The sequence below is a fragment of the Ylistrum balloti genome, unplaced genomic scaffold (assembly GCF_031769215.1).
Source record: "Ylistrum balloti isolate Yb309-2 unplaced genomic scaffold, AGI_CSIRO_Ybal_v1 Utg369856, whole genome shotgun sequence".
Classification (NCBI taxonomy): domain Eukaryota; kingdom Metazoa; phylum Mollusca; class Bivalvia; order Pectinida; family Pectinidae; genus Ylistrum; species Ylistrum balloti.
Genome location: NW_026782006.1, coordinates 1,309,251 through 1,332,471, shown reverse-complemented (window position 1 = coordinate 1,332,471; position 23,221 = coordinate 1,309,251). Strand labels below are relative to the sequence as shown.

The 23,221-nt window shown below is 34.2% G+C and overlaps 1 protein-coding gene across 1 annotated transcript; it reads left to right on the top strand.

Moving 5' to 3' along the window:
• The first annotated feature begins 848 nt into the window (after positions 1–848).
• LOC132545769 (beta-taxilin-like) lies at positions 849–20,054 on the top strand. Its single transcript, XM_060209456.1, has 12 exons — positions 849–1,008; positions 3,981–4,476; positions 9,003–9,404; positions 10,901–11,040; positions 12,834–12,899; positions 14,364–14,492; positions 15,124–15,243; positions 15,466–15,519; positions 15,889–15,981; positions 16,291–16,386; positions 16,670–16,790; positions 19,472–20,054. Exons 1-12 carry the CDS (start codon positions 904–906, stop codon positions 19,798–19,800), a joined length of 2,151 nt encoding a protein of 716 aa, XP_060065439.1. The 5' UTR covers positions 849–903; the 3' UTR covers positions 19,801–20,054.
• Positions 20,055–23,221: the final 3,167 nt, after the last annotated feature.

Below are 23,221 nucleotides of genomic sequence, written 5' to 3'. Positions count from 1 at the left end.
ATGAAAGCCTATACATGTGTATACCCTGGGGCCTATTGGCGTTACCCAATCCTGTACTTACATCATTGGTGAGGTAAATTTGTACAATGAGCATCTGGTCTGATGTACTGAAGGGGCTGTGTAATTCTTCTCCACTGCTTACTGTAATTTAGTGTTTTTTACAATTTATTTTATCCAAAGTCAGAATTTATAAATAAGGTTCAGAGTAGTGTTTTACTTTAATTTCATAAATCAGAATGTATTGAACAGTAACTTACTGTATCTCAAAAGTCTGAAGACAAGTTCATATTCTCTTTGAGGTTCAAATGATGTACTAAGAGTTTTATTGGGAAAAGAAAAAAAATGAAGACAACCTTTAGCCAAATTAGTACAAATGAAGAATTAGAGGTAAATGCTTAGATAAAGTTATGTGATCATTTACCACAGGGTTTTAACATCAGATGATCTTCTTAGTGTTGTTTGTTCACTACAGAAGTTGCTTGTTAATATATCAAAATAAGTAGATAACTCAGGAGGCTGGTTCTGTCAGCACCCCACTGACAGTGATGAAAGTGCTGATAACAATACACGGGGTCCTCAATCTCTTGTTGGCATGCCTTACCCCTCTGGGACCCCATTCTCCCAGTTGTGTCTTCACAATGTTTTTCCTCAAAAATTTTTGTTTTCACAATGAACATTTCGATGTATGCAAATATTTAGCATTTGTACATTTCAAACAATTGTGAAAGAACTGTAGATTTATAAAGAAAAGATTAAGTGTATCGTGTTTACTCTGAGTGCCTGTCATGCAAATCCCGTATGGGCCCCTGTTGTGGTACAATCCATGTATGCTCTAGGATATAGTATATTTAGAGGGATATGGGGGAGGGATCATTGAAGTGATGTGTGTGTGACATAGCATCGATGGCCCTAAATTCTCGATTGAGGACAATTTTTAAATGTTTCACTGATTGCGTAAGAGGCTGCAGAAAGGATCAGGTGAAACAGCAGGAACTGACCAGTGTTAAGGTTTGTACAGAAGCACACATCCCTCAAGTGTGTGGTACAAATTGGCAATAGTCTTTGTATGTATCTAGGTGTTAGGTTTTTTGTATTAGTGTTACAGCCACTGCTAGTGGCCAACAATACCTATAATTAGTACCAGTACTTTCTTGTCTCTGTGATATGGAATTACGCTGTTATCCATACGCTACATATATGTAGAATACATGCAGTATACACACAAACCAACATGTAGAATGAAAACTTATATGTCCCTTATTTGTATATTGATGTTAGAAGCTGATCATATATATCAGTTGTTTTCAGACATAAATTTTTAAAGAGTCATTAATTTCTATGTGAGTACATTGCACATATATCATTAAAGAGTCATTGATTTCTTTGTGAGTACACTACACATATGCTATTAAAGAGTCATTGATTTCTTTGTGAGCACACTACACATATGCTATTAAAGATTTCTTTGTGAGTACACTACACATATGCTATTAAAGAGTCATTGATTTCTTTGTGAGCACACTACACATATGCTGTTAAAGTGTCATTGATTTCTTTGTGAGTACACCATACACTACTAAAATAAAATTAAGAATTTCAGAGGTCAGACTTGAAAAATAATATAAATAAATACCAAAATGTTTAGTAATACTGTAACATTTATTTGTGTTAAGCTAGCTGGCTGATGTTTTTAGATCTACGCAATTGAGATGATGACATCATGGAAAATTTGTGTTATTATTATATTGTTATAGTTTCCAGATTTTTTTTCAAGGAAATGTACCTCAAATAATCATGTGGTTCATATTTACATTAACATCTACATTTAGATGAAAAACAAGCAATCACTGCAACAGATTCAGAAAATATCTTCCAAAAATTAGAGCAAGAATACAATCCAATGTTTAAGAAAAATATAGTTGTCTGTTGTAGTATAGGAGTTGTGTAACATATTAACAAGGGACAGAAGTAGCAAGGACTATTAAACAAAATATGTACAGTACGATGTCTGTTGTAGTATAGGAGTTGTGTAACATATTAACAAGGGACAGAAGTAGCAAGGACTATTAAACAAAATATGTACAGTACGATGTCTGTTGTAGTATAGGAGTTGTGTAACATATTAACAAGGGACAGAAGTAGCAAGGACTATTAAACAAAATATGTACAGTACGATGTCTGTTGTAGTATAGGAGTTGTGTAACATATTAACAAGGGACAGAAGTAGCAAGGACTATTAAACAAAATATGTACAGTACGATGTCTGTTGTAGTATAGGAGTTGTGTAACATATTAACAAGGGACAGAAGAAGCAAGGACTAACAAACAAAATATGTACAGTACGATGTCTGTTGTAGTATAGGAGTTGTGTAACATATTAACAAGGGACAGAAGAAGCAAGGACTATTAAACAAAATATGTACAGTACGATGTCTGTTGTAGTATAGGAGTTGTGTAACATATTAACAAGGGACAGAAGAAGCAAGGACTAACAAACAAAATATGTACAGTACGATGTCTGTTGTAGTATAGGAGTTGTGTAACATATTAACAAGGGACAGAAGAAGCAAGGACTATTAAACAAAATATGTACAGTACGATGTCTGTTGTAGTATAGGAGTTGTGTAACATATTAACAAGGGACAGAAGAAGCAAGGACTAACAAACAAAATATGTACAGTACGATGTCTGTTGTAGTATAGGAGTTGTGTAACATATTAACAAGGGACAGAAGTAGCAAGGACTAATGAACAAAATATGTACAGTACGATGTCTGTTGTAGTATAGGAGTTGTGTAACATATTAACAAGGGACAGAAGAAGCAAGGACTATTAAACAAAATATGTACAGTACGATGTCTGTTGTAGTATAGGAGTATGTTTGTTACTTGTGTAACATATTAACAAGGGACAGAAGAAGCATGGACTAACAAAATATGTACAGTACGATATACAAATAACTTCAAATTATACTTAATTATATTTTGCATAGCTTTAATATCCTGTGTTTCACTTATATTGGTTAACGTTGCTAGATATAAGAAAGCTGCAGAGATACACAAAGTTTTAACATGACTAGATTTTTGTTTAGAATAAATCGGTTAAAACCATGTGGTTTGAAGTGGAAAACAAGTTTATTTCTCCCTAGAATCTGACAGACATGTTGTTCATTTCAATCAGCTGATTAATGATACTGAAGTTGATGATAAAAGTGGGGCCTACATTTTGGTGGTGTGCCAAGGATGTTCCCTCCGTGGTAAACTCACATGTTGCCAAGGAATACCTTATGTTTTTTATCACCTAGCTGCTCTCTGATCATTTCTCTAGGTCATTAAAATTTGAAATTGATAGCAACTGAATCAAAGTTATTACTTTGTAAGAGACATTTATGAAGGATGTTTATTGTTTGGCCTTCGTTTATACCTTCCTTTCTTGTGAATAAAAACTAATTATAACAGATATTTATGTACATGCATGTATTGACACCTGAACTTTTTAAAAGAAAGGTTCATTATTGCTGAAAAAAAAAAAATAAGACAATAGTTTGGTCATTTAAAGTAAATTATTTTCACGAATCTCAAATAAAGATATCAAACAAGGCTGATTGATGATTAAAACATTTACAATTTTTTCATGTCTCAATCTGGGATGAAATAATACTTATATCTTAAAATTTTTTCTTTCAATTTTCTGAAAATATACCTGGTGGTTTTCTTGCAACTTTAAAAGTAGCAGTATTACAGTGACGATTCTTCTACATCACAAACAACTGATACGTTCATAGCTTTCTGATGTTGACCCACTTTCCACTAGATTGTTGTAATGAGCTTTTAGATAAGTTTTTGTTTTATGTTCTTCTAAATCATTTTATTGAGGAAAATTGTTGAGTTGCATATCAAATTATCTCTTTTCTGTCATCATCAGTAGTAATTAAATAAAAATGGACTGAAAATTTTAACAATAGTATGTACATATTTTCAGACCATTGAAGCAGGGGAAGAAGCTGAGGGTACCACACAGACAGAAACTAGCTCTGAACAGGTTCAGACATCTCAGCCAACTGGATCAAGTTCACAAGCAGAAGGAAGTTCAGTTGACTCGCCAAAGTGTTTCGTTCACAAAGAACAACATAATAACATTGATACCATTTCGGATATTTCTAGTGAAGAACTGACTGAGATTGGTGAGTTATTTCAAGTCCCAGAGCAAGTTGAAGAAGACACACAGGAAGTGCTACAAACAGTTTCCACTTTTGACTGTATCGAGACCTTACCAACTGTTTGTGAAAGTCACCGAGAAGTCATTCCAACTGTAACAGAACCTGAAGTCCAGTGCTCAGTTGCCTCCAAGTCAGAAGATCAGGAAACTCAAGAGGAGGTGGTAGAAGAGACACTTTCTACAACTGAGGCAACAATTGAAGAATCACCTTGTTCAGCACCAGAAGAACAGAGTATTCCCTCCGTAATGGAAGCTGTAGGTAAGTCAGGAAACAGTTTTGATGGCATGAACCAGGACAATGTTACTGATCAACTTCCAGCTTTGTTATGCCTTTATTTTGTGTGTTACCTTTCCCTTAGAATTCAGACAGCTCAGAATATCATGTCATGTTGAAGTTATGTGAACAATGGTCAGAGGAAAATATGGTCTTTTCTCATCAGTTAAATGTGTATATGTTTGTCTTCCCTCCATTACATGTAGGTATGACCATGACTTGTCTGTTACATATATGATCATGACTTGTCTGTTACATGTAGGTATGATCATGACTTGTCTGTTACATGTATGATCATGACTTGTCTGTTACATGTAGGTATGATCATGACTTGTCTGTTACATGTAGGTATGATCATGTCTTGTCTGTTACATGTAGGTATGACCATGACTTTTCTGTTATATGTATGATCATGACTTGTCTGTTACATGTAGGTATGATCATGACTTTTCTGTTATATGTATGATCATGACTTGTCTGTTACATGTAGGTATGATCATGACTTGTCTGTTACATGTATGATCATGACTTGTCTGTTACATGTAGGTATGATCATGACTTGTCTGTTACATGTATGATCATGACTTGTCTGTTACATGTAGGTATGATCATGACTTGTCTGTTACATGTATGATCATGACTTGTCTGTTACATGTAGGTATGATCATGACTTGTCTGTTACATGTAGGTATGATCATGACTTGTCTGTTACATGTAGGTATGATCATGACTTGTCTGTTACATATATGATCATGACTTGTCTGTTACATGTAGGTATGACCATGACTTGTCTGTTACATGTATGATCATGACTTGTCTGTAACATGTAGGCTTGTCTGTTACATATATGATCATGACTTGTCTGTTACATGTAGGTATGATCATGACTTGTCTGTTACATATATGATCATGACTTGTCTGTTACATGTAGGTATGATCATGGCTTGTCTGTTACATATATGATCATGACTTGTCTGTTACATGTAGGTATGATCATGACTTGTCTGTTACATATATGATCATGACTTGTCTGTTACATGTAGGTATGATCATGACTTGTCTGTTACATGTAGGTGTGATCATGACTTGTCTGTTACATGTATGATCATGACTTGTCTGTAACATGACTTGTCTGTTACATGTATGATCATGTCTTGTTTGTTACATGTAGGTGTGATCATGACTTGTCTGTTACATGTATGATCATGACTTGTCTGTTACATGTATGATCATGACTTGTCTGTTACATGTATGATCATGACTTGTCTGTAACATGACTTGTCTGTTACATGTAGGTATGATCATGACTTGTCCGTAACATGACTTGTCTGTTATATGTATGATCATGTCTTGTCTGTTACATGTAGGTATGATTATGACTTGTCTGTTACATGTAGGTATGATCATGACTTGTCTGTTACATGTATGATTATGACTTGTCTGTTACATGTAGGTATGATCATGACTTGTCAGTTACATGTAGGTATGATCATGACTTGTCTGTTACATGTAGGTGTGATCATGACTTGTCTGTTACATGTATGATCATGACTTGTCTGTGACATGACTTGTCTGTTACATGTATGATCATGTCTTGTCTGTTACATGTAGGTATGATCATGACTTGTCTGTTACATGTATGATCATGTCTTGTCTGTTACATGTAGGTATGATCATGACTTGTCTGTTACATGTATGATCATGACTTGTCTGTAACATGACTTGTCTGTTACATGTATGATCATGTCTTGTCTGTTACATGTAGGTATGATCATGACTTGTCTGTTACATGTATGATCATGTCTTGTCTGTTACATGTAGGTATGACCATGACTTGTCTTTTATATGTATGATCATGTCTTGTCTGTTACATGTAGGTATGACCATGACTTGTCTTTTATATGTATGATCATGTCTTGTCTGTTACATGTAGGTCTGATCATGACTTGTCTGTTACATGTAGGTATGACCATGACTTGTCTGTTATATGTATGATCATGACTTGTCTGTTACATGTATGATCATGTCTTGTCTGTTACATGACTTGTCTGTTATATGTATGAGCATGTCTTGTCTGTTACATGTAGGTCTTGTCTGTTACATGTATCATGACTTGTCTGTTACATGTATGATCATGACTTGTCTGTTACATGTAGGTGTGATCATGACTTGTCTGTTACATGTATGATCATGACTTGTCTGTATACATGTAGGTGTGATCATGACTTGTCTGTAACATGTAGGTGTGATCATGACTTGTCTGTTACATGTATGACTTGTCTGTTACATGTATGATCATGACTTGTCTGTTACATGTAGGTGTGATCATGACTTGTCTGTGATCATGACTTGTCATGACTTGTCTGTTACATGTATGATCATGACTTGTCTGTTACATGACTTGTCTGTTACACATGACTTGTCTGTTACATGTATGATCATGACTTGTCTGTTACATGTAGGTATGATCATGACTTGTCTGTTACATGTATGATCATGACTTGTCTGTTACATGTAGGTATGACCATGACTTGTCTGTTATATGTATGATCATGACTTGTCTGTTACATGTATGATCATGTCTTGTCTGTTACATGTAGGTATGATCATGACTTGTCTGTTACATGTATGATCATGACTTGTCTGTTACATGTATGATCATGACTTGTCTGTATACATGTAGGTGTGATCATGACTTGTCTGTAACATGTAGGTGTGATCATGACTTGTCTGTTACATGTATGATTATGACTTGTCTGTTACATGTATGATCATGACTTGTCTGTTACATGTATGATCATGTCTTGTTTGTTACATGTAGGTGTGATCATGACTTGTCTGTTACATGTATGATCATGACTTGTCTGTATACATGTAGGTGTGATCATGACTTGTCTGTAACATGTAGGTGTGATCATGACTTGTCTGTTACATGTATGATCATGTCTTGTCTGTATACATGTAGGTGTGATCATGACTTGTCTGTTACATGTAGGTATAATTACGACTTGTCTGTTACATGTAGGTATAATTACGACTTGTCTGTATACATGTAGGTATAATTACGACTTGTCTGTTACATGTAGGTATAATTACGACTTGTCTGTTACATGTATTTATGATCAGTAGTTGTCAGTATGATTGTGCTCCATTAATACCTTGTATGTATAATCATGCTGCGTCACAGTTACATGTATGCAGGCATTCTGAGGGATTAATGTTTTATCAATTCAGCCACTTATTGGATGATAAAATAGGGTCATAAAGACATACCTCACATGGTGCCACTCGTCTCTGTTCATCTGTTCACTTTCCCCCCTTATCCAGTTGGATTTGGGATGAAACATAAACTGCCCTTCAGACTGCTTGCAGTAAGAGAGCTATTAGAGTAGAAATCTTTGACAGCTGATTTAAACTTTCATCCATTTTTAGAATAGTAAACTCTCATCAAGACTTAGTTATACGTACTCTTTGCTTAATAAAGAAAACAAATATTGTCAAAGCTTGCAAATTATCATTTTCTTTTGTTGTTTATTTTAAATTGAGATAAACATCTTCTCAAAATATATTTGATACCAAACTGATAAATCTCATTCCATAATCTTAGAAATTCTTTGGTTATATAAGATAAGAAATCATTAGCCTGAGTTCACAGATCTTTAGAAGTTCATTTATGTACAGCCAATCCAACCTTAATGTCCACTAGGTGGGCTTGTATGTACATAACATTTGATATTCCATGATATATTCCAAGGTTGTAGATCAAAAGATTACTATGTATCAAAGATGAAACCCTTGGAAGTGAAAAGGACTTTGTATAAATCTACAGGGTAACTTTTATCTCTTACATGCATTCTAATTATATTTAAAGACACTTCATTTACAACTAGTTTTGACCTGATACCAATGCCATGACCATGATTTCTATTTTATATATGTAGTAAAATAACTTTGTGACATCCAACATTTTTTACGCTTTTAGCTGGCACCCTATTATTATGCCTTGGAAATTTACACCCGAGTTTGTGCTAGGCCAGTGCCTTCAAGGCTTCACATACAGTAACCAATTGCTCTTTCTGCATGTACAGTCATTTTGATATGTAAATACAATGGTTCATGAAGATATCTTTGTCCTCCTGAGTGTTGTGTAATTTTTTTTCTACAGTTTAGTGCATATATATTCATATTGCATAATTTGAATAAGATATTTTGGAAAGTAATTGCGTACTTTTCAGTTTTTGAAAGGACGTGTAATCAAACAAGCATGTGCTTTAATCTCTATTTAAATAATTTGGTGCTATGTAGATTATCAGCTTAATTACTTCATTTTTTTATGACATTCTAAAATATATGTGTAGTAGTCAAATTTTTAACTTCATTGTGTAGTTAATCATTATTTTGAACTAAAAGAAAGCAAAGTAATCATTCTGTGCATGCAGCATGAGAATTGGTTTTCCGTTTTCTGTCTTAAGTTATCAAGATCTGTATCCAATTCATTTTTCTTTCTTCAGAAAATAAATCTTCGGGAGTACAACTTCCCTCTGACCTCGATGAAATTTCTCTCATGGGTGAAGGTCAAGATCTTGAGGATGCTTTCAACTTTGACCCCTCCAACATTGACCCCTCTTCCATATCCTCTCTTGTAGAACAATTACAGGCCCCGATTGATGACACTGAAAGGGAGGTAAGTCCTGATGAGGTGGATTTCCAGAACACAAACGGCTCACTGCATGCAAGTCTAGAATCTGATGCCCTGGAAGCAGCCCTGGAAGAAAGTTTGAATGGTGTTGATCTGGAACCTGTTGACGAAAAACCGAGAGTAGATGGAGACCTCAAGGGAGACGATCCAAAGGCAAAGAAAGAAAAAACAAAAGAGGAAAAAAAGAGCAAGAAAAAAGAAGACAAAACCATTGGTACTTATAAGCTGTAATATGTTTGTCATTTTAAATCAGATGTAAAGAAAATTGAGGTAACAAAAAAAAATATTATCAAAATGTTTTTACCGATGTCTTTCTTCCTACTTGTTATTTTGTTCCATGAAAGGGAAAGTATTTTGATTATTAGAGTGTTTCTATGGATTTTAAATGATTTACTTGTATTGTAGTATGATCAACGAAATGGAAAGTTGTTATATCTATATATATTGTTTACAAAAAATGGAATACAACATGTAGTTATCTTGAAATAGATCAGTTGTGTACTTGACATAGAAACATCAAAATATTTTCTCACCTGACATATATAACCCACCAGATGATATATAAATCAAACTGCCTTATGTCTATGGTCAGTTTGTCCATAAATAATGTTCATTATTGGTATTTCTTGAGAAGTACTGGATGGATTTCTCTCAAATGTCATACATAGATATAGGTCCCGAGTTGTACCTTTGGAATTGATATGAAAAACAAAAGGATGAGCATTTATGAGAAGTATTGAATGTATCTTTCTTAAATTTCATGTGTAGGTTCCCCTTGGTCCTAAGTTGTGCCCTTTTAAATTTCATGTGTAGTTTCCCCTTGGTCCTAAGTTGTGCCCTTTTAAATTTCATGTGTAGGTTCCCCTTGGTCCTAAGTTGTGCCCTTTTAAATTTCATGTGTAGGTTCCCCTTGGTCCTAAGTTGTGCCCTTTTAGATTTCATGTGTAGGTTCCCCTTGGTCCTAAGTTGTGCCCTTTTAGATTTCATGTGTAGGTTCCCCTTGGTCCTAAGTTGTGCCCTTTTAGATTTCATGTGTAGGTTCCCCTTGGTCCTAAGTTGTGCCCTTTTAAATTTAATGTGTAGGTTCCCCTTGGTCCTTAGTTGTGCCCTTTTTAATTTCATGTGTAGGTTCCCCTTGGTCCTAAGTTGTGCCCTTTTAATTTTGAGACTTGTCCAGAAAAAGAAAATGGCTGACAGGTGGCTTTCTTGTATCTTGTATCAATGAGAGTTTGTTATCACTCTGTTCTAAGAAGTACTTTATTTATCTTTCTCAAATATATGGATGTAGGTTTCCCTTTGTTCTTTGTGCCATTTTGATTGAGGGTTTATTAGAAAAGCAAAATGTCTGAGACGGAGACATTTCATATTTTGACAGTTAGCAATTATTATTGCTAATTCTGAAGAGGAATTTTCAAATTTCATATAATTTAAAACAAAAAATGGAGAAAAGAATTGTAAAGATCAAATATAGATCAAACAATAGTGGGCCCCAAGATCTCTTGTTATGCAGACACGAAGATAAAAAATGAGATATTAATTATCAAACTTGTATCAAAGCATCAGGTGTCTGTACAACAAGAGATCTTGGGGCCTACCTTTGTTTTCAGCTTTTCTTACAAGCTAAAAAAAGATATTTTTCTTCAGTTTTAGTCTCATGATATGTGTAAATAATTATCTATGGACTGACTCTATGTAATGTTTTGTTTATAGATCACATCCTGCGAGCCCTGAGCAGTCTCCACACTACAGAGGAGAAACTGGCTGCCCTGTGTAAGAAGTATGCTGACCTGCATGAGGAACACCGTGTACTTCAGACCAGTAATAAACAGAACACCCGCAAATTGTCTGTGGTAAGTAATCATTACAAATACTGGTAAATCGTCTGTTTAAAAAAATCCAACAAACTCTCCTTTGTGTCTGAAAATTTTCTGGTAAGTTAAAAAAGAGTAATCTTTCAAATACTGGCTTCTTCAAAATTCCAACAAACTCTGTGATGAATAAAATTGACTAGAAACTTGATGATGATTTTGAAATTCTCGTCAATCTGTAATGATGAAAAAATGCTCACACAACTTGTTATGGTTTTCAAAAATGTCCACAAATTCAGTGATGAAATGCCTACACTATCTGTAAAGTTAAAAAAAAACAACCACAACTCTGATGATTAAAAAAACAACCACAACTATGATGATTAAAAAAACCACCCACAACTATGATGATTATATATATATATATTTACAGTTACATTGTATTACTTACTGTTCAGGTTACTGGTGAGAGATATATATTTACAGTTACATTGTATTACTTACTGTTCAGGTAACTCGTCAGAGATATATATTTACAGTTACATTGTATTACTTACTGTTCAGTTACATTGTATTACTTACTGTTCAGGTTACCGGTGAGAGATATATATTTACAGTTACATTGTATTACTTACTGTTCAGGTTACTGGTGAGAGATATATATTTACAGTTACATTGTATTACTTACTGTTCAGGTTACTGGTGAGAGATATATATTTACAGTTACATTGTATTACTTACTGTTCAGGTTACTGGTGAGAGATATATATTTACAGTTACATTGTATTACTTACTGTTCAGGTATATATTACAGTTACATTGAGAGATATATATTTACAGTTACATTGTATTACTTACTGTTCAGGTTACTGGTGAGAGATATATATTTACAGTTACATTGTATTACTTACTGTTCAGGTTACTGGTGAGAGATATATATTTACAGTTACATTGTATTACTTACTGTTCAGGTAACTCGTGAGAGATATATATTTACAGTTACATTGTATTACTTACTGTTCAGGTAACTGGTCAGAGATATATATTTACAGTTACATTGTATTACTTACTGTTCAGGTAACTCGTGAGAGATATATATTTACAGTTACATTGTATTACTTACTGTTCAGGTTACCGGTGAGAGATATATATTTACAGTTACATTGTATTACTTACTGTTATATATGGTTACAGTTACATTGTATTACTTACTGTTCAGGTTACCGGTGAGAGATATATATTTACAGTTACATTGTATTACTGTTCAGGTAACTCGTGAGAGATATATATTTACAGTTACATTGTATTACTTACTGTTCAGGTTACTGGTGAGAGATATATATTTACAGTTACATTGTATTACTTACTGTTCAGGTTACTGGTGAGAGATATATATTTACAGTTACATTGTATTACTTACTGTTCAGGTTACTGGTGAGAGATATATATTTACAGTTACATTGTATTACTTACTGTTCAGGTTACCAGTGAGAGATATATGGTTACAGTTACATTGTATTACTTACTGTTCAGGTTACTGGTATTAGAGCTTAAAAATATATATTTACAGTTCATTGTACGGGTTACCAGTGAGAGATATATATCAGTTACATTGTATTACTTACTGTTCAGGTTACTAAGAGATATATATTTACAGTTACATCAACACTGTATAACTGAAGAGAAATACAGAAACAATGGAACTTTAAAGCAAATGATGATTACATTGAGTTCACATGATAATAAGCTGCCCAGTATGGTAGAGTTACCAACATTCTATTTTTGTATATTTCATCATCCTGTAACTGACTATAAGGAACTGCTTATGCTTTCAGCAAGAAAGTTTACAACGAGCAAGAGAAGAAGATGAAAAAAGGAAAGAAATCTCCAATAAGTTTCAGGTACTATACAATTCCTCTTTTTTCAAATTTTCAACTTATTTGTCAAAGTGATTAAAAAAATTGTTTTGTCATTGGTCATTGCCTTGCCAAATAATGAATAGAATGAAATGAGTTATATTTATAACTCTGAAATATTTTAGTCTATGTGGATGTACAAAACAGCCAGAACTTCTGCAGACTATACCTGTAAGTTTTACTGATGATTAAGTATATGTTTTACTGATGGTTAAGTATATGTTTTACTGATGGTTAAGTATATGTTTTACTGACGGTTAAGTATATGTTTTACTGATGGTTAAGTATATGTTTTACTGATGGTTAAGTTTATGTTTTACTGATGGTTAAGTGTATGTTTTACTGATGGTTAAGTGTATGTTTTACTGACGGTTAAGTATATGTTTTACTGATGGTTAAGTATATGTTTTACTGATGGTTAAGTATATGTTTTACTGATGGTTAAGTTTATGTTTTACTGACAGTTAAGTATATGTTTTACTGATGGTTAAGTATATATTTTACTGACAGTTAAGTGTATGTTTTACTGACAGTTAAGTTTATGTTTTACTGACGGTTAAGTATATGTTTTACTGACGGTTAAGTATATGTTTTACTGACGGTTAAGTATATGTTTTACTGACAGTTAAGTATATGTTTTACTGACGGTTAAGTATATGTTTTACTGACGGTTAAGTATATGTTTTACTGACGGTTAAGTATATGTTTTACTGACGGTTAAGTATATGTTTTACTGACGGTTAAGTATATGTTTTACTGACGGTTAAGTATATGTTTTACTGACAGTTAAGTATATGTTTTACTGACGGTTAAGTTTATGTTTTACTGACGGTTAAGTATATGTTTTACTGACAGTTAAGTATATGTTTTACTGACAGTTAAGTATATGTTTTACTGACGGTTAAGTATATGTTTTACTGATGGTTAAGTATATGTTTTACTGACAGTTAAGTATATGTTTTACTGACAGTTAAGTATATGTTTTACTGACAGTTAAGTATATGTTTTACTGACAGTTAAGTATATGTTTTACTGACGGTAAATATATGTTTTACTGACGGTTAAGTATATGTTTTACTGACGGTTAAGTATATGTTTTACTGACGGTTAAGTTTATGTTTTACTGACGGTTAAGTATATGTTTTACTGACGGTTAAGTATGTTTTACTGACGGTTAAGTATATGTTTTACTGACGGTTAAGTATATGTTTTACTGACAGTTAAGTATATGTTTTACTGATGGTTAAGTATATGTTTTACTGACGGTTAAGTATATGTTTTACTGACGGTTAAGTATATGTTTTACTGACGGTTAAGTATATGTTTTACTAATGGTTAAGTTTATGTTTTACTAATGGTTAAGTTTATGTTTTACTGACGGTTAAGTATAAGTTTTACTAATGGGTAAGTATATGTTTTACTGACGGTTAAGTATATGTTTAACTACAGACAACCATCACAGAGATTCAGCAGCAGATGACTGACCATCACGAACGTAACCAGAAGTTGCGTGAGGAGAACCAGGAATTGGCTGCTAAGCTCAAAAAATTCATTGAACAGTATGAGTTACGAGAAAAGGTATGTACCTTGTATCTACTTACCTCCAAATCTTTGGGTACACACTTAGTGTGTCCATCCATAACTCTTTTCCAAGCCTTCAACAAGAGAATAAGATGACATCAGCATCAAAAATCATATTTCCAAGGTCACCTATTTAAAAATGTGAAACTAGAAATTGAAACATTTGTCAGAATAACTAAAAAGTCGAAAAACGTATTAATAAGACAGTGGTTATGCATTGAGTTAAAATTCTCTTACAAAGGGTCTGTTTAATGTTGAGGAAAAATCATAACTTACAAAGGGTCTGTTTAATGTTGAGGAAAAATCATAACTTACAAAGGGTCTGTCTAATGTTGAGGAAAAATCATTACTTACAAAGGGTCTGTTTAATGTTGAGGAAAAATCATAACTTACAAGGGGCCTGTCTAATGTTGAGAATAGGTCATAAATATGGTGTGGTAACAATTTGACCTACTTTAAAATCTTAAATTTTCAGATGAATGGTGTGGGAACAATGGGCCTCTTGTTTGCTTAATGATTTATATGAATATTTCATAGTGTTGAATTTGGATTGAAGATTAGAGAAAACATGTATCTGTGGCCTCCAAGCATGGTAATACATATTGTCATGTTGTCTCTTGTTCTGTAGCAAGTGGAGAAGGTAATGCAGCACCGGGAACTGGAACAGAAATTAGCAGATGCCAAGCTTGCCCAGTCAAACGCCATTCTCAAAGAGGAACAAGAGAGAAACAAGAAAGAGAAAGAGCTGGTGTGTACCTTTATTCTTAATCCTTGCTCCATCTCACAAATGCCTTTCCTACCTGTCAAAGATATATTCTGACAAGTCTTAAGTCTTAATTAATTATCGCAGACCACATCAACACCACACAAAAGTGAAATTGGTTTTAGGTCGTCATGTCATATAACTTGAATATTTAAATTGTTCTGTCAACTAAGTTATGAAAAATGTTTATATATGATGTTGTTTCAGTTGGTTCTACAAGCAACAGAGGGACAGAAGAAAGCCACTTTATTAGAAGCACAAGTAGGTGAAAATTGATGTGTTTTCTGACAACTCTGTGAGTAACACATTTGTCCATCAAGACACATCACATTTAAGACTTTAACATGTTAAACAGCTTACTTGTTTAAGTTCCTGAGTGTTGGGTGTTCATGATTAAAGATTAAATCAAATTATAGAAACATGTTGGATGTTCATGATAGGGAGATACCAGAATGAATATAATGTGATCAACTAGTGACCAATACATGAGATCTTCATGGCTAGCCGATGGACAAACTGTCCTCTGAGGTGCTCTTAAGTTGGAAATAATCTTTCCGTTTTGAAATGACGAAAATCAGTAAGTGATCTTTTCTAAAAGAGTTGAAACTGAACATTGTTTTCTCTCTACAGCTTGCCATGTACAAGGAACGCTATGAAGAGTTTCAATCAACCATCAACAAAAGTAACGAAATGTTTCAGAAATTTAAGACTGAAATGGATAAGGTAAAAACAATTCTCTTTAATATTTGTATTTTCTTTTCTTCTTTTTTTCCAACCTTTGTTCATCTTAGATATTCCTTTGGAAAATATCTTAGTCAGATTTCATTTTATTTTTGTAATTTATTTTTGTTATTGCATCATAGGATGATTTTTCCTGAAATAAATAATCACGATCCAAGGAAATGACAAGGGACATTACTCTTGAAGCATATAGGATTTCATATGAAGTGGGAGTTGCGTCCCTTTACTCAGGAGTTTCCTGTGTTAAGAGGCATAATGTGTCTGGTATATGTTTCCTTTTTCTTTACTCAGATGACAAAGAGAATAAAGAAACTTGAGAAAGACGGTGCTCAGTGGAAACAGAAGTGGGAAAACTCTAACAAGGCTTTAATAGAAATGGCAGAGGAGGTATTATTGATAGTCATTTCTTAAGTGTTTTTAATTATCATATACCTGCAAGTCATTACACAAGGTATATATTAATTCATCAGGATTTATTCTAATTTTTTTAACTTTATTTCATATATATTAGAATTGAAAGCAAATTTGTGTATATAAGGATTATTAAGCATCATGTATCAAATTTTTAATCATTATTGTGCTAATATTTCACTAAAACTTAAGTTATTTTCTTTTAGAAAGGTGAGTCCTTTACTTTAAGCAAATAATTACAATATATCGATGCTTTCAGAAAACCCTATATGACCGAGAAAAGCCTCTCCTTATGGGCAAAATCAAGAAACTTGAGTCACTGTGTCGTGCCATGCAAGCAGAACGTTTGGGAAGGAAAGTGTTAGAAGCTTCTTCACTTGGTAAGGAGAGTTTGGTAAAAAATATACTGATGTGTTATTTCATTGTTATACAGTGTAGAGGGAATGTACACTGTAGTGTTATCTGACTGACCAACAACTAGTGTTATTGTTATACAGTGTAGAGGGGATGTACACTGTAGTGTTATCTGTCTGACTGACCAACAACTAGTGTTATTGTTATACAGTGTAGAGGGGATGTACACTGTAGTGTTATCTGTCTGACTGACCAACAACTAGTGTTATTGTTATACAGTGTAGAGGGGATGTACACTGTAGTGTTATCTGTCTGACTGACCAACAACTAGTGTTATTGTTATACAGTGTAGAGGGGATGTACACTGTAGTGTTATCTGTTATACCAACAACTAGTGTTATTGTGTAGGGGATGTACACTGTAGTGTTATCTGTCTGACTGACCAACAACTAGTGTTATTGTTATACAGTGTAGAGGGGATGTACACTGTAGTGTTATCTGTCTGACTGACCAACAACTAGTGTTATTGTGTAGAGGGGATGTACACTGTAGTATTATCTGTCTGACTGACCAACAACTAGTGTTATTGTGTAGAGGGGATGTACACTGTTGTGTTATCTGACTGACTGACCAACAACTAGTGTTATTGTTATACAGTGTAGAGGGGATGTACACTGTAGTGTTATCTGTCTGACTGACCAACAACTAGTGTTATTGTTATACAGTGTAGAGGGGATGTACACTGTAGTGTTATCTGTCTGACTGACCAACAACTAGTGTTATTGTTATACAGTGTAGAGGGGATGTACACTGTAGTGTTATCTGTCTGACTGACCAACAACTAGTGTTATTGTTATACAGTGTAGAGGGGATGTACACTGTAGTGTTATCTGTCTGACTGACCAACAACTAGTGTTATTGTTATACAGTGTAGAGGGGATGTACACTGTAGTGTTATCTGTCTGACTGACCAACAACTAGTGTTATTGTTATACAGTGTAGAGGGGATGTACACTGTAGTGTTATCTGTCTGACTGACCAACAACTAGTGTTATTGTTATACAGTGTAGAGGGGATGTACACTGTAGTGTTATCTGTCTGACTGACCAACAACTAGTGTTATTGTTATACAGTGTAGAGGGGATGTACACTGTAGTGTTATCTGTCTGACTGACCAACAACTAGTGTTATTGTTATACAGTGTAGAGGGGATGTACACTGTAGTGTTATCTGTCTGACTGACCAACAACTAGTGTTATTGTTATACAGTGTAGAGTGGATGTACACTGTAGTATTATCTGACTGACCAACAACTAGTGTTATTGTTATACAGTGTAGAGGGGATGTACACTGTAGTGTTATCTGTCTGACCAACAACTAGTGTTATTGTTATACAGTGTAGAGGGGATGTACACTGTAGTGTTATCTGTCTGACTGACCAACAACTAGTGTTATTGTGTAGAGGGGATGTACACTGTAGTGTTATCTGTCTGACTGACCAACAACTAGTGTTATTGTTATACAGTGTAGAGGGGATGTACACTGTAGTGTTATCTGTCTGACTGACCAACAACTAGTGTTATTGTTATACAGTGTAGAGGGGATGTACACTGTAGTGTTATCTGTCTGACTGACCAACAACTAGCGTTATTGTTATACTGTAGTGTTAGAGACCAACAACTAGTGTTATGTTATACACACTGTAGTGTTATCTGTCTGACCAACAACTAGTGTTATTGTTATACAGTGTAGAGGGGATGTACACTGTAGTGTTATCTGTCTGACTGACCAACAACTAGTGTTATTGTTATACAGTGTAGAGGGGATGTACACTGTAGTGTTATCTGTCTGACTGACCAACAACTAGTGTTATTGTTATACAGTGTAGAGGGGATGTACACTGTAGTGTTATCTGTCTGACTGACCAACAACTAGTGTTATTGTTATACAGTGTAGAGGGGATGTACACTGTAGTGTTATCTGTCTGACTGACCAACAACTAGTGTTATTGTTATACAGTGTAGAGGGGATGTACACTGTAGTGTTATCTGTCTGACTGACCAACAACTAGTGTTATTGTGTAGAGAGGATGTACACTGTTGTGTTATCTGACTGACCAACAACTAGTGTTATTGTTATACAGTGTAGAGGGGATGTACACTGTAGTGTTATCTGTCTGACTGACCAACAACTAGTGTTATTGTTATACAGTGTAGAGGGGATGTACACTGTAGTGTTATCTGTCTGACTGACCAACAACTAGTGTTATTGTGTAGAGGGGATGTACACTGTAGTGTTATCTGTCTGACTGACCAACAACTAGTGTTATTGTTATACAGTGTAGAGGGGATGTACACTGTAGTGTTATCTGTCTGACTGACCAACAACTAGTGTTATGGTGTAGAGGGGATGTACACTGTAGTGTTATCTGTCTGACCAACAACTAGTGTTATTGTTATACAGTGTAGAGGGGATGTACACTGTAGTGTTATCTGTCTGACTGACCAACAACTAATGTTATTGTTATACAGTGTTGAGGGGATGTACACTGAAATAAGTACCCCATTGTATACTTAGTCATAGCCCTTTTGTTGTGTCATTACCAACATAAGAGAACAACATCTGCCATATTTCTTGTGGGTGTATCTTGTAAGATTACATCACTATCAAATTGTGTAAATTGTTCATTTTCTGTTTTTTGTTGAAGATCCTTCGAAGTTTGAAGAAACATTGGCAGCAAGTCAGGGGGTAGAGAAACAGATACAGACACAGCTCCATTCTGCTTCCTTACAAAAGGTTTCTGAATCCCCACCCCAGGAAAGCAAGGAGGGGAACGAGGGTGGCTCACCGACAAACCACTCACCAGACTGTGATAAGGAGGAGTCTTCATCAGCTAGCCAATCAGAGGATACGGAGGAGTCCTCTGAGGAACAAACAGACCTTCCCAGCCAATCAAAGCAACCAGTTGAGTCAGAATCTACTAGTGACGAGCAAGAAAAGAAGAGTTCGGAAGATCAATTGCCGATAACAACATAGCCTAGACATACAAATTTAACACCTATTTATATTTTAAGCTTTTCTTTCACTCTCACAACAGCTGTAAGCAATGTACAAATAGATTTGCAGTTTTCAGTTAAAAACTTTGTTTCTTATTGAAACAAATGATCAAAACCTGAAAGTTTATCTGAAACAGAACCTTACAATAACAATTTTGACAAGATGTCTGCATTTATAGAATTGTTTGTTGGGGTCATTTTATGCTTGAACAAATAAAACAGTTTTTGTCAATAGATTTTTGTTTCTTTTCGTTATAAAGTGAAATATAAATGTTGAAGGAAGGGGACTTAACCAATCACAGTAATGGTCTGAAGGAAGGGGACTTAACCAATCACAGTAATGGTCTGAAGGAAGGGGACTTAACCAATCACAGTAATGGTCTGAAGGAGGGGTTATGTACTTCATTTGACATTTTCTACAGGACTGAAACATGTTTTAAGCAAGATACACATGAGAAAATTCAAGTTTAAAAACAGTAATCTGTAGTATTACCAGTATAAAACAGGAATCTGCTGTATAAACAAGTATAAAAACAGGAATCTGCTGTATTACCAGTATAAAAACAGGACTCGACTGTATTACCAGTATAAAAACAGGAATCTGCTGTATTACAAGTATAAAAACAGGAATCTGCTGTATTACCAGTATAAAACAGGAATCTGCTGTATTACCAGTATAAAAACAGGAATCTGCTGTATTACCAGTATAAAAACAGGAATCTGCTGTATTACCAGTATAAAAACAGTAATCTGCTGTATTACCAGTATAAAAACAGGAATCTGCTGTATTACCAGTATAAAAACAGGAATCTGCTGTATTACCAGTATAAAAACAGGAATCTGCTGTATTACCAGTATAAAAACAGGAATCTGCTGTATTACCAGTATAAAAACAGGAATCTGCTGTATTACCATTATAAAAACAGGAATCTGCTGTATTACCAGTATAAAAACAGGAATCTGCTGTATTACCAGTATAAAAACAGGAATCTGCTGTATTACCAGTATAAAAACAGGAATCTGCTGTATTACCAGTATAAAAACAGGAATCTGCTGTATTACCAGTATAAAAACAGGAATCTGCTGTATTACCAGTATAAAAACAGGAATCTGCTGTATTACCAGTATAAAAAGGAATCTGCTGTATTACCAGTATAAAAACAGGAATCTGCTAGTATTACCAGTATAAAAACAGGAATCTGCTGTATTACCAGTATAAAAACAGGAATCTGCTGTATTACCAGTATAAAAACAGAAATCTGCTGTATTACCAGTATAAAAACAGGAATCTGCTGTATTACCAGTATAAAAAGGAATCTGCTGTATTACCAGTAATCTGCTGTATTACCAGTATAAAAACAGGAATCTGCTGTATTACCAGTATAAAAACAGGAATCTGCTGTATTACCAGTATAAAAACAGGAATCTGCTGTATTACCAGTATAAAAACAGGAATCTGCTGTATTACCAGTATAAAAACAGTAATCTGCTGTATTACCAGTATAAAAACAGTAATCTGCTGTATTACCAGTATAAAACAGGAATCTGCTGTATTACCAGTATAAAACAGTAATCTGCTGTATTACCAGTATAAAAACAGGAATCTGCTGTATTACCAGTATAAAAACAGTAATCTGCTGTATTACCAGTATAAAACAGGAATCTGCTGTATTACCAGTATAAAAACAGGAATCTGCTGTATTACCAGTATAAAAACAGGAATCTGCTGTATTACCAGTATAAAAACAGGAATCTGCTGTATTACCAGTATAAAAACAGGAATCTGCTGTATTACCAGTATAAAAACAGGAATCTGCTGTATTACCAGTATAAAAACAGGAATCTGCTGTATTACCAGTATAAAAACAGGAATCTGCTGTATTACCAGTATAAAAACAGGAATCTGCTGTATTACCAGTATAAAAACAGGAATCTGCTGTATTACCAGTATAAAAACAGTAATCTGCTGTATTACCATTATAAAAACAGGAATCTGCTGTATTACCAGTATAAAAACAGGAATCTGCTGTATTACCAGTATAAAAACAGGAATCTGCTGTATTACCAGTATAAAAACAGGAATCTGCTGTATTACCAGTATAAAACAGGAATCTGCTGTATTACCAGTATAAAAACAGGAATCTGCTGTATTACCAGTATAAAAACAGGAATCTGCTGTATTACCAGTATAAAAACAGGAATCTGCTGTATTACCAGTATAAAAACAGGAATCTGCTGTATTACCAGTATAAAAACAGGAATCTGCTGTATTACCAGTATAAAACAGGAATCTGCTGTATTACCAGTATAAAAACAGGAATCTGCTGTATTACCAGTATAAAAACAGGAATCTGCTGTATTACCAGTATAAAAACAGTAATCTGCTGTATTACCAGTATAAAAACAGGAATCTGCTGTATTACCAGTATAAAAACAGGAATCTGCTGTATTACCAGTATAAAACAGTAATCTGCTGTATTATAAAACAGGAATCTGCTGTATTACCAGTATAAAAACAGGAATCTGCTGTATTACCAGTATAAAAACAGGAATCTGCTGTATTACCAGTATAAAAACAGGAATCTGCTGTATTACCAGTATAAAAACAGTAATCTGCTGTATTACCAGTATAAAACAGGAATCTGCTGTATTACCAGTATAAAAACAGGAATCTGCTGTATTACCAGTATAAAAACAGGAATCTGCTGTATTACCAGTATAAAAAACAGGAATCTGCTGTATTACCAGTATAAAAACAGGAATCTGCTGTATTATATAAAAACAGGAATCTGCTGTATTACCAGTATAAAAACAGGAATCTGCTGTATTACCATTATAAAAACAGGAATCTGCTGTATTACCAGTATAAAAACAGGAATCTGCTGTATTACCAGTATAAAAACAGGAATCTGCTGTATTACCAGTATCAAAACAGGAATCTGCTGTATTACCAGTATAAAAACAGGAATCTGCTGTATTACCAGTATAAAAACAGGAATCTGCTGTATTACCAGTATAAAAACAGGAATCTGTAGTATTACCAGTATAAAACAGGAATCTGCTGTATTACCAGTATAAAAACAGGAATCTGCTGTATTACCAGTATAAAAACAGTAATCTGTAGTATTACCAGTATAAAACAGGAATCTGTAGTATTACCAGTATAAAACAGGAATCTGCTGTATTACCAGTATAAAACAGGAATCTGCTGTATTACCAGTATAAAAACAGGAATCTGCTGTATTACCAGTATAAAAACAGGAATCTGCTGTATTACCAGTATAAAAACAGGAATCTGCTGTATTACCAGTATAAAAACAGGAATCTGCTGTATTACAAGTATAAAAACAGGAATCTGCTGTATTACCAGTATAAAACAGTAATATAAAAACAGTAGCTGT